Source organism: Mya arenaria, chromosome 9 (assembly GCF_026914265.1).
Source record: "Mya arenaria isolate MELC-2E11 chromosome 9, ASM2691426v1".
Classification (NCBI taxonomy): Eukaryota; Metazoa; Mollusca; class Bivalvia; order Myida; family Myidae; genus Mya; species Mya arenaria.
The window spans coordinates 49,081,824-49,093,611 of NC_069130.1; the positions used below are offsets into that span (position 1 = coordinate 49,081,824).

The 11,788-nt window shown below is 35.6% G+C and overlaps 1 protein-coding gene across 3 annotated transcripts; it reads right to left on the minus strand.

Moving 5' to 3' along the window:
• Nucleotides 1-888: 888 nt before the first annotated feature.
• LOC128245634 (glyoxylate reductase/hydroxypyruvate reductase-like) lies at nucleotides 889-11,251 on the minus strand. 3 transcript variants are annotated; one of them, XR_008263198.1, is made up of 5 exons: nucleotides 10,396-11,251; nucleotides 8,170-8,343; nucleotides 6,457-7,134; nucleotides 1,975-2,148; nucleotides 889-1,611 (listed from the first exon to the last, which is right to left on the minus strand). XR_008263198.1 is itself a non-coding variant. In XM_052963838.1 (4 exons), exons 1-4 carry the CDS (start codon nucleotides 10,586-10,588, stop codon nucleotides 1,475-1,477), a joined length of 678 nt encoding a protein of 225 aa, XP_052819798.1. In that variant the 5' UTR covers nucleotides 10,589-11,239; the 3' UTR covers nucleotides 925-1,474. The 3 variants fall into 3 exon arrangements, 2 of the variants coding, with proteins under 2 accessions (XP_052819798.1, XP_052819800.1); XM_052963838.1 differs by lacking the exon at nucleotides 6,457-7,134 and having other exon boundaries at nucleotides 925-1,611; nucleotides 10,396-11,239; XM_052963840.1 differs by lacking the exons at nucleotides 889-1,611; nucleotides 1,975-2,148 and having other exon boundaries at nucleotides 6,321-7,134; nucleotides 10,396-11,234.
• Nucleotides 11,252-11,788: the final 537 nt, after the last annotated feature.

The following is an 11,788-nucleotide window of genomic DNA, read 5'->3' on the forward strand; positions in this document are numbered from 1 at the left end:
GCATTTAATTTATATTTGCCTCCTAAGTAAACAATGTATATGTTCTAGTTTACAAGTGGATTTCAGACCAGGATTTCCTTGCATGTCATCTATATTTGTCCAACTCTGAAAACCCATGTTTGAAATCCCATTGATGAATAAGAAAGTTTATCTTTTAAAAATGTTATCATTTATTGATTACATTGTATATGAATTATTCATTTAGGCGTTAAATAATGTTTGTTTCTACTCTCCCGACCGACCCTATTTCTTCCTTCTTTCTTTCGACCCTACATCTTTCTGCCGTTAAAATGTTTCAATTTGACCATTTTATATCTTAAAAATTCGACAATAGTGATAAACCATGATGTAGGTCGATTTGCTGGTTCTACATGTAGAATACAATGCTATTAAAGCTTCACTCTCACAGATTTACCATGTGACTTTCGTATGCCAAATATTCACACTTGACGGATACTGCAGTAGTGCAAGAAAGCGGAATACTGCTGCGAAACAACGTAAACATGAAGCCCGAGTATTAGTGTTAGCCCCTCCGAGTTTGCATCAGCTTTAAAATTAAGGATTGCGCCTGTCATTATGTTTAAGCGTCTCAGATCCAAATTGGGGAGCAATTAAGCATCGTTGATATCTTACGCTAAATGTAATGTTTGCTGTGCCAATAGTAACCCTACTTAAATTATGACTATGAGACAATGCTTGTTCATTTATAACTCTTGTTCCCGTAATAGACGTGTGTACTAGATCTATATACTTCATGTTACTTGTGAAATATATACCAATATACGTTCAATTACTCTTCATGTTTCCAGACAATTAAACTGTGTTCCTATAATAAATGTGGAATGTGGAAACACGAACAAGAGGGCAGTAATGGCTCTATATCGCTCAACAGAGTTCAAGAATAATAACTGAATTTGCATGCAAACTATTAATAAACATAATCTAAAATTGTTTAACAAACTTTATTGAACAAGCTACATTGTAAATGCGTACGACGTACGTTGAAATATTCAATATCCTGCAATTGCTGGGGAAAACGATTACATTTCGCATTAATGCATATTAACGTTATTTATAATTGCACAATACACGATGGCATAGTGACCACCACCCACAATCCTTACACACATGTTCGTTGTGTATCTGGCATAATAAGACTATAGTAGACCTTGCAAGAGTTGCTGAGCTTTGGATCAACAAACTACCATGGTCCATCGTCGCAGTCCACGTTACAAAGTCCATTCACATTACATTACTATTATACAACTTTGACAATTGAGAGGACGTTGTATTGGTAGTAATACAACGTCAACAATACAAGCACCGATCATTGGCAGATGTGGCATGACGTCATACGTTGCGCAATGGAAGGCAACGTGACGTTCACGTCAGAGGCAGAGTCTCACATGTTCCTTCCGTTTTATGTTTTGCTTTGGGGAATGCCAACAATTGCACAGTTGTCTAGCGATCCAGGTTATACAAAGCCACCAATGACAGCACCGGTTCTCGGCACGCTGTGGCTGCACTGGAAGGCGACGTTACGTTCACGGTCAAAGCAGACGGGGCATAACGTTTCTGAATACGTCTTTGACGGCGACACATCTGGGCTTCCTGAAATACAAAATATAAGAAATGCGCTCAACATTGAAATACCTTTTGTTTTGACTATTTTACAACCATGTGTTAAAACCTACTGTTTGAATTAGGTAAATGCTTCGCGTGCAAAGCACAGCGTGGCTTATCAGTTGCCCTTTGCTATCCACCATGACTTCCGACAATCTGCACTTATCAACAATAGTGTAATTACTGTTGTTTCTATTATATTAAACACAACATTGACTTTTTTATAATGGCTTATATTTTTATATTTGTACACAAATATTTTAGTTTGATCATTTAAGTCAAAAGAGTTAAACGTTAAATGTTTTGTTTTTTACATTAACCTATATTGTGTCCCTTTAACTCGAAACTCACTGATCATTAGTTGATGCGCATTCAAACGCTCTAGAATATTCAACGTAAGGTCATATGCGTTGTCAACGCTGGCATAGGGCATATTCACGACGGCGACGTTCCGTTTACGGCACTCATTGACGTCGATGTGATCGGTGGTCGGAGAAATGGTACAGATTGCTTGTAGACTCGGCCCTGAAGAAATGAATATGTCAGTAAAATATATTGACTGTAAATTATAGTATGATGTATATGATCGCACATGAGTTGCAATTTAATACCCACCCCCCCAAAAAAAAAAATAAAAATAAAATAAAAAAAAATTGAAGCACGTTTACGATAAAGCGAGCCTATCAGTACCGTGTCTCATGATATGATGTATTACTTGGCAATTAATGTAAAATATGACACATTCGTCGCTAAACATGAATATTTCATTTACTTTGTCTGTGAAACGTTTGACGCGAGATGGCGTCAATTATATGTTATATTACACAAGTGTAATATTGAAACCGTGATGGATGATTTACACTGAAACTTGCAAAGTTTTTTGATAAATATATATCGTGTATTTTCTTTTAAAAATTATGTTCATAATTATTATAGATACATCATCAAAAGCTCATACATTTATAAGAGTGTTCGTTTGTCATCTAGTGTTTTTTTTATAATGAGCCTTGGCATTTAAAACGATTGAAATAATTAACCGATTTAAGTAATTGGACCGATTGTTCACAACTTTGTTAACGTTAACAACGTGATAAACGACACCGTTGTTAACTTTTAAATTTGGAATAGTTCATGATGTACTCATGTATTTGGATAAAACAAGTACAGTTGGTACAGATGTCTCAAAGCTTTTTTACAAATACAGCAGATTACAAGTTTATCAATTACTTGGATGGCCTTCCACAGTGCAAAAGTCGTTTGAAGGGCCAAAAACATTAGAAGTTTATCACTAAAATAATCTTTTTCTTTTTTGAGGTTCAAAAAGATTAAGCAAGCGTAAAAAAACATTTGTATTTTTTTCTTCAAAACTAAATAGAATATGAACTTTTAAACCTTTTAATATCTTGCTTTCCCCATCCACCTTGCATTGTAGATGGCCCTTAAACCTCCAGAGCAATACAGATTTGGAAGTGAACAACGATTAAGTTAACAACGTTGTTAACGGTTACAAAGTTCTGAACAATACGCCATACCGCCCTTTATTTGAATTGTAAAGTATGTCGTTTTTTTTTTTAAAAACAGTTAAATGAAATAAATATAGTTTTCGACGTTCAATATACACTTAATCTATTTAGCAGACTGAAAGGTGAGTTTCAGACATTTTCAGGTCACCAAATCAGCTTTAAAAATCGAACAGAATAACCGTCGATTGTAATACATGTCCTTCGTAATGTAACCGCCTGTAAATTCGGTCAGATGGGTTTAATCTAACATAATTTATAAGGGCGTTGTATCCATGCTCTGTATACTGCTGAATGTTACATTTCGAAAAACATTAAAACAAAGTATTCAGTCCGTGACGTTATTTCTGTTTACAATTTCATGCATAGTTGTTACAATCGCTTTAACAGGACCGATTGTAGGAAAGGATAAAAAAGTCAATGTAACAGAAATCACTAGCGGGTTTAGAAGTGTTGCAATCGGCGCGTGCCCCCTCTTAAATTGTCCAAGTTTACTTTTTATGTCAATCCCGGAAAAAAATAAAATAAAATACGCTCATAATGTATCATTGCCGACTACAAATTGTTAAACTTTTCTTGATTGAGTAACCCCAAATCCCTATGCAAACAGTTAATGCCATGTACTTTCGGTTCTTAGTGTGGGGGGATGCATGTCAGAAGGTTGCACCCCTTAGTTACTCCCCCCTCCTCTAACTCTATTTGTTAACAGCCCCTGGTGATAGAACTTGAAAATCAACAGCAGTAACAATCATCAATAGCTACCAAGAGCGCTGTGGTACGATACGCCAACGCTCGTCTGATGTGTGTTCTTTTCCTGTCGAACAAGGGATATAACTCAGTTATAACTCAAACCAGAGCATTGCTAGACAAGAACAAGATACAACTAAGTACCGAGTTACATTATGTTTATCTTGAACTGTTTCGAGATGATCGCCAATGTTAAAAAAATCACTAACACGCCGACGACGACACCAGAGCTTTATACATAACTATCAAGAGAAAACAAAAATCTTCGAAAACAGACGAACTCAAAATGATTTTCAAATAAAGCATCCGAGTAAGAAAGAATCAATACTGCTGGTTTCAGTAAAGCCTCTTTTGGGAGCGGCCCATTGCTTCTCCATGAATTAAGGTTCAGAAATTTGTAGCGGTCCATGTCCTCCTTTGCAATTTTCGGTGTGATGAATATTTTGTTATCCATATTTAAATTGTTTAACAAGAATTGTCCGAGCACACGACTTGGTTTGTAAAAGGTTCAAATTACACCAGCTCCAAATAAATCTAGCTCTTAATAACTTCAGCTCCAAATAACTCCAGCACCAAATAACTCCACCTCCAACTCCAAATAACTCTAGCTAAAATAACTCTAAATAACTCCAGCTACAAATAACTTCAAATAACTTCAGCTCCAAATAACTTCAGCTCCAAATAACTCCAGTTCCAAATACATGTAGCTTCAACTAAATGGTGACTGTCTGTATTGTTTTACAAGCTCAAGCACCAAATAACCTAAACTAATGAATTATGCGTTTATAATAAGCGTGCACGTCCTGGTTTTCAAGAGATTCATGAAGCCACAGCTCTACTTAAACTCCCAAACTCCAAAACAGTTGTTGAACTTAACCGTTGTTGAACAATACGATCCAGTCAATAATTATTTCATGAAGCGGACTCCGACAAGTTAAACACTAGTTTTCGTGTCAAGGTTTTACGTATTTGATACCTACATCCAGGGTTTAAACGCAAGGCTTAATAACAAAGAAGGTCGGTCATATCAGTATAAAAGATAAACAGAAAAATGTCAAACTCCTCACATCAGAAACGCTAACATTATGAAGCAAATGTTTTACCTTTACAGTGTAATATACAGATGGAATGCTAATAAGTGCCATGTGCATATGTCACGTGCATATGTCACGTAAGTATGCCCTTTGCATGAGATAAATGCATGGGATAAGTGACAATGTTTTGCAAAAATGCGGGAAGTTTTCATTTCCATAAATAACATCAGTCTGAAGACATGGACTTAATTACGTTTTACATATCAGAATGAGGTGTTTGGGTTAAACACACTACTTTCTATTTTTTGTATTGGGTTAAAGCGTCCCGCTTTAAGCCCGTGATATCCATCACTACATTAGTATAATAATCAGGCATTTTGTCAAAAGTAAAATAAATGAACAATAACATTTCACTGATAAGCCATAATTATAACATCTAGTTTGTGAGTTGTAGATGTTAATAAATTGGTATATTTAAAAGATACATATATATTTACGCATATTCTTAAGTCCCACAAAGTTCAAGTTTATGCGACTATAAATTAATTGCTAGATTTTCATCCCCGCCGGCCCCTTCTTTTTTCCACCGCCCCGTAAATTGTATTGACTCTAATGAAAATGTTGAACTAGGGTCCTGATTTGTGTATGGGTCCGGTACTGTCCGACTTTCACATGTAAAAATGGAGAATTGTTACGATCGTGTCCGTGGTTCGTCTTGAAACACATGCAAATGGCCCTTAATGCAATAAGAGAGAGCATGAAACATATTCAACGATAAAACAGTTATCTAAGAAAAGTATGTCTCTCTCCCCCCCCCTCCAAAAACATTGATGTAATTCAAGCAATTAATTTATATTGGCCTAATGCAAGTAAATTGTATATGTTCTAGTTTACAAATGGTTTTCAGACCAGGATTTCCTTTCATGTCATCTATATTTCCCCAACTCTGAAAACCCATGTTTGAAATCCCATTGATGAATAAGAAAGTTTATCCTTTAAAATTGTTATGAAATCATATATTTATGACATTGTATATGAATTATCTATTTAGGCGTTAAATAATGTTTGTTTCAACTGACCCCACCGACCCTATTTCTTCCTTCTTCCTCCCGACCCTACACCCTTCTGCTGTTAAAATGTTTAAATTTGACCATTTTATATCTTAAAAATTGTTCAATAGTGATTAACCATGATGTCGGTCGATTTGGTGGTTCTATATGTTGAATGCAATCCTATTAAATGCATAAAATATACAGGTAAGAGTTTATTAAAGGAACTAGACACCAGATAATACATTTGCAAGAAAAAAAGAAAATTATCAAAAACTTATATCGAATTGATATTGATGTTTACAACGCAACTGGTTCTTACTTATTAATGTATCACATCGCTTTCGACACATGCATTTTCCAAGTGTTAGCTTATTTCTCTCGCACCACCCCATTCTCTGTCTTTCTCTGTTATTAAACCCCAATATAATCAAAAGTTGTTTAGAAAACTTTTATTAAACAAGCTATATTGAAAATACGTACGACGTACGCTGAACTATTCAGTATCCACCAATTGCTGAGGAAACACAATTACATTTTTCATAAATGCATATCAACGTTATTTATAATTACACAATACACGTATGCATGATGACCACCGCCCACAGTCCTTACACAGGCGTTCGTTGTGTATCTAGTATAGGACTATAGTTGACCTTGCAAGAGTGGCTGAGCTTGGGGTCAACAAACTACCATGGTCCATCAACGCAGTGACGCAGTCAACGTTATATAGTCCATTCACATTACAAAACTATTTTACAACTTTTCGTATTGAGAGAACGCTGTATTGGTTTCCATCAGCGATCCGAGAAATACAACGCAACGAATAAAAGCACCATCCAACGGCAATTGTGGCATGACGTCGTCCGTCGCTCATTGGAAGGCAACATGAAGTTCACAAGAGACAGAGTCTACCTTGTGCTTCCATTATATGCTTTGCTTTGTGGAATTCCAACACCTGAACACTTGTCTAGCGATCCAGATTATACAAAGCCACCAATGACAGTACCGGTTCTCGGCACATGAAACATGACGTCAGGCGCCGCGCGCACCTGTCGCATGCGCTGTGATTGCACTGGAAGGCGACGTTACGTTCACGGTCAAAGCAGACGGGGCATAACGTGTCTGAATACGTCTTTGACGGCGAGACATCTGGGCTTACTGAAATACGAAATATAAGCAATGAGCTCAACATTGAAATACTTTTTGTTTTGACTATTTTACAGAAGGTCTCACAATCGGCAAATGCAGTATTTCCTCAAAACAAGCCTAGAATTGTAGTAGGAGGCCGATGATACGTCACTTTACATTATTAAAATAATAAATGCAACAATCATGTTGCTGTTCCCCGTTTAAAATAGCGCATAACGGCTTCCCAGTTTATGTCATATATGTTTATGAGTACAGATAAATATGAATTTGTAAACTTACTGGGAACTACGTGGTAAACAACCCGAGAAAATTTCGAAATTGAAAAATGCGCATAAACTGCGAATGATACATGTGTTGTAAGCGATGTGTGACATCAGTAAGTAAGAGTCAAGGACCCGTAAGATCTTAGGATCAGAAAATACCCACATCAAAGCTTATTCTGACTGAAAGCTACCTTTTCTAACATAACATCTACAATACATTCATAGACAGATCCTCACAGTTAAGCAATGTTTTAAGTTAAAACTATTCAGTTCTAAGTTTAATGAAAATAATATTAATTGATTCGATTTAATCAATTCAATTTGAAATTATCAATGCTTTTTATGATGAAAACTCTGATAGTTATACATATTGTTATCATTTAGAAACTGATTCGATCACTTGTGGAGTTTTCCATAAATAATTTTAGGTTAAATGTCAGTAAATGTATTTCAGGTGATATGACACCAAAGTAGGAGTTCATTCCTATCAAATGACTGTGGTTGTCCTTGCCATAGACGGCATGAAGTGAGATCTATTAAAAAGAATATGATTTGTTTACAGATAGCGATAATTTTAACTGGGGAATTTATGGCCAAGTATATATATTTTTTAAATAATTAAAAAGGCATATATTTTTATATCTGTACACAAAAGATATGTTTTATTTTGATCATTAAAAACAAATGAGTTAAACATAATAATGCATTAAAAAAAATAGAAATAAAAATAAAATGTTTATTGGCATCAAACTATAGTGTGCCCCTTTAACTCGAAACTCACTGATCATTAGTTGATGCGCATTCAAACGTTCTAGAATATTCAATGTGAGGTCATAAGCGTTGTCGACGGTTGCATAGGGCATATCCACGACGGCGACGTTCCGTTTACGGCACTCATTGACGTCGATGTGATCGGTCGTCGGAGAAATGGTGCAGATTGCTTGCAGACTCGGTCCTGAAGAAACAAATATGTCAGTAAAATATGTGGACTGTAAATTATAGTATGAATATAATTATATATGATCGCACGTGAGTTGCCATTTAATTCAAAAGAATGTGAAGCACGTTTACGATAAAGCGAGTCTGTCCATAATTAGTCTCAAGAAATGATTTATTAATTTGCAATTTATGTAAAACATGACACATTCGTCGCCCGACATTAAGACGTTATTTATTTTGTCTGTGAAACGTTTGACGCGAGATGGCGCCAATTCCAAGTTGTTGTATTTTACATTAGTGCAATATTGAAACCGTAATGGATGATTTACAATAAATGTTTGCAACGTTATTTGATAAATGTGTTTCATGTATTTTCTTTTCATAATTATGTTCGTAATTGTTGTAACTATATCATCAAAAGCTTAAACATTTATAAGCGTGCTCGTTTGTCATCTAGAGCTATGTTTATAATGAGCTTTTGCAAAACACGAAGGGAATAATTAACCGATTTAAGCAACTGGGCCGATTTTTAAGAACTTTGTTAAAGTTAACAACGTGATTAACGACACCGTTGTTAGCTTTTAAATTTGGAATAGTTCATGATGTACTCGTGTATTTAGATAAAACAAGTGCAGCTGAAACAGATGTCTCGAAGTTTTTTTACAAATACAGGAGATAACAAGTTTATCAATTACTTTAAGTGCCTTCCACAGTGCAAAAGTCGTTTGAAAAAACAAAAACATTTGAAGTTTATCACTAAAATAACCTCTTTTTTGAGGTTCGATATTTAGCAGGCGTAAAAAGCATTTGCATTTTTCGTCAAAACTAAAGAAAACATTAACTTTTTAAACAATTTAATTATTCGCCTTCACCACACACTTTGCATTGTAGAAGGCCCTTAAACTTCAAGACCAATTGAACAACGATTACGATAACAACATTTTTACATCAAAAACGTTGTTAACGGTTACAATGTTCTGAACAATACGCCATACCGCCCTTTATTTGCATTGTAAAGTCTCTCGTTTTCTTAAAAACCAGTTAAATTAAATAAATCTGGTATATGGCGGTCAATCTACACATGTACTTTTATTCTATAAAGCAGACAAAGGTGAGTTTCAGACATTTTCAGGTCACCAAATCAGCTTTAAAAATCGAACAGATTAACCGTCGATTGTAATACATGTCCTTCGTAATGTAACCGTCTGTAAATTCGGTCAGTTGAGTTTAAAAGGCTTAATCTAACATAATTTATAAGGGCGTTGTATCCATGCTTTATCAACTGCTGAATGTTTCAGTTACGATACAAAATGATGACGATTCGGAAAACATGAAAACAAAGTATTTAGACCGTGACGTGATTTCTGTTTACAATTTCATGCGCTACTAAAATCGCTCAAATAGCACCGACTGCAGGAAAGGTTAAAAAAGGTCAATGTTACAGAAATCACTAGTGGGTTTATGGTGTGCGGTTGTGTGGTGGGGGGACCGGCGCGCGCCCCCTCTTTAATTGTCCAAGCTTTACTTTTTTATGTTAATCTCGGAGAAAGAAATAATAAAATACGATCATGATACTGAATTGCCGACTACAAATTGTTAAATTTTCTTCATGTAGTAAACCCAACTCCCTATGAAAATAGTTCATGCCATATACTTTCGGTTCTGAGGGAAGGGCGCATGTCCGAAGGTTGCGCTTCTTAGGTACGCCCCCTATAACGTCATTTTTTTCATCTGCTCTTGGTTATAGAAGTTGAAAATCAACAGAAGTAGCAATATCATCAATAGCTAACAAGAGCGCCGCGGCACAATACGTCAAAGCTCGTCTGATGTGTGTGTTTTCCAGTCGAGCAAGGGGTCTAAGGGGTTACATTACGAATATCTTAACTGTTTTGGGGTGATCGCCAAGGCTAACACAATCAGTAACCACGCCGACGACAATATAAGGGCTTTTTACACAAATATCAAGAGAAAACAAAAATCTTCAAAAACCGACGAACTCAAAATGATATTCAAATAAAGTATCCGAATTAGAACGGGTCAAGGCAGCTGATAGAAAAAAAACACTCACCTGCTGCGTTCAGAACATCCATGCCAACATCGTCCGTCGGTGTACATATCAGTGTATTAGTCCCGACGACAAGTTTCAGTAAAGCCTCTTTTGAGAGCGGCCCATTGCTTTTCCATGAATTAAGGTTCAGAAATTTGTTGCGGACCATGTCCTCCTTCGCAATGTTCATTGTTATGAATATTTTGTTATCCATGTTAAAAGTGTTTGAAATAAATTGTCTGTACACACGACTTGGTAAGTTAAAGCTTCAAATAAACACAAGCTCCAAATAACTTCAGCTACAAATAACTCCAGCTCCAAATAACTTCAGCTTCAAATAACTTCAGCTCCAAATAATTTTAGCTCCAAATAACTCGCTCCAAATAACTCCAGTTCCAAATAACTCCAAATAATTCCAGCTCAGAATAACTTCAGCTCTGAATAACTTCAGCTCCGAATAACGCCAGCTCCAAATAACTAAATGGTGTGTATTGTTTTGCAAGCTCAAGCTCCAAAATACCTAAACGAAATGAATTATGTGTTTATAATACGTCTGTACGACTTGGTTTGCAATAGATCCAAGTAGCCACAGCTCTACATAAACTTTAACTCCAAAACTCCAAAACCGTTGTTGAACTTTAACCGTCGTTGAACAATACGATCCTGCAGCCAATAATTATTTCATGAAGCGAACTACAAAGAATTAAACACTAGTTTTCGTGTCAAGGTTTTACGTATCTGATACCTACATCCAGGGTTTAAACGCAAGGCTTAATAACAAAGTAGGTCGGTCATATCAGTAAAGATAAACAGGAAAATGACAAACTCCTCACATAAGAAACGCTAACATTATGAAGCAAATGTTTCACCTTTACAGTGTTATATACAGATGGAATGCTAATAAGTAGCACGTGCAAAGGTCACGTGCTTATGTTCCGTGCATGAAATCCATGCATGTGATATGTGACAATGTTTTGTAAAAATGCGGGAATTTATCAATTCCATAATAACGTTTTATGAATTACGTTTTATATATCAGAATGAGATGTCTGGGTAAAACACACTAATTTATACTTTTGTATTGGGTTAAACCGTCCCGCACTAAGCCCGTGATAAACATTACTACATAAGTATATTAATCAGGCTGTTTGACAAAAGTTAAATAAATGAAGGATATCATTTCACAGATAAGGCATAATTATAACATATAGTCTGTGAGTTATAGATGTTAATAAATTGCTATATTTAAAATAAATATTGATGCATATTGTTAAGTGCCACAAAGTTTAAGTTTAAAAGTATACAATGTTTATGTTCTAGTTTACAAGTGGTTTCCAGACCAAGATTTCCCTTCCTGTTATCTATATTTGCCAAACTCTGAAAACCCATGTTTGAAATCCCATTGATGAATAAG

Bases quoted from the DNA above. Each gene is read 5' to 3' on its own strand.
- LOC128245634 (XM_052963838.1), bottom strand. From the start codon at position 10,588: ATGGATAACAAAATATTCATAACAATGAACATTGCGAAGGAGGACATG. The intron at 8,344-10,395 runs GTGAGTGTTTTT...TTGTTTCTTCAG, and splicing joins GGATGTTCTGAACGCAGCAG to GACCGAGTCTGCAAGCAATC. The intron at 1,612-1,974 runs GTGAGTTTCGAG...TTTGTATTTCAG, and splicing joins TGCGCATCAACTAATGATCA to GAAGCCCAGATGTGTCGCCG.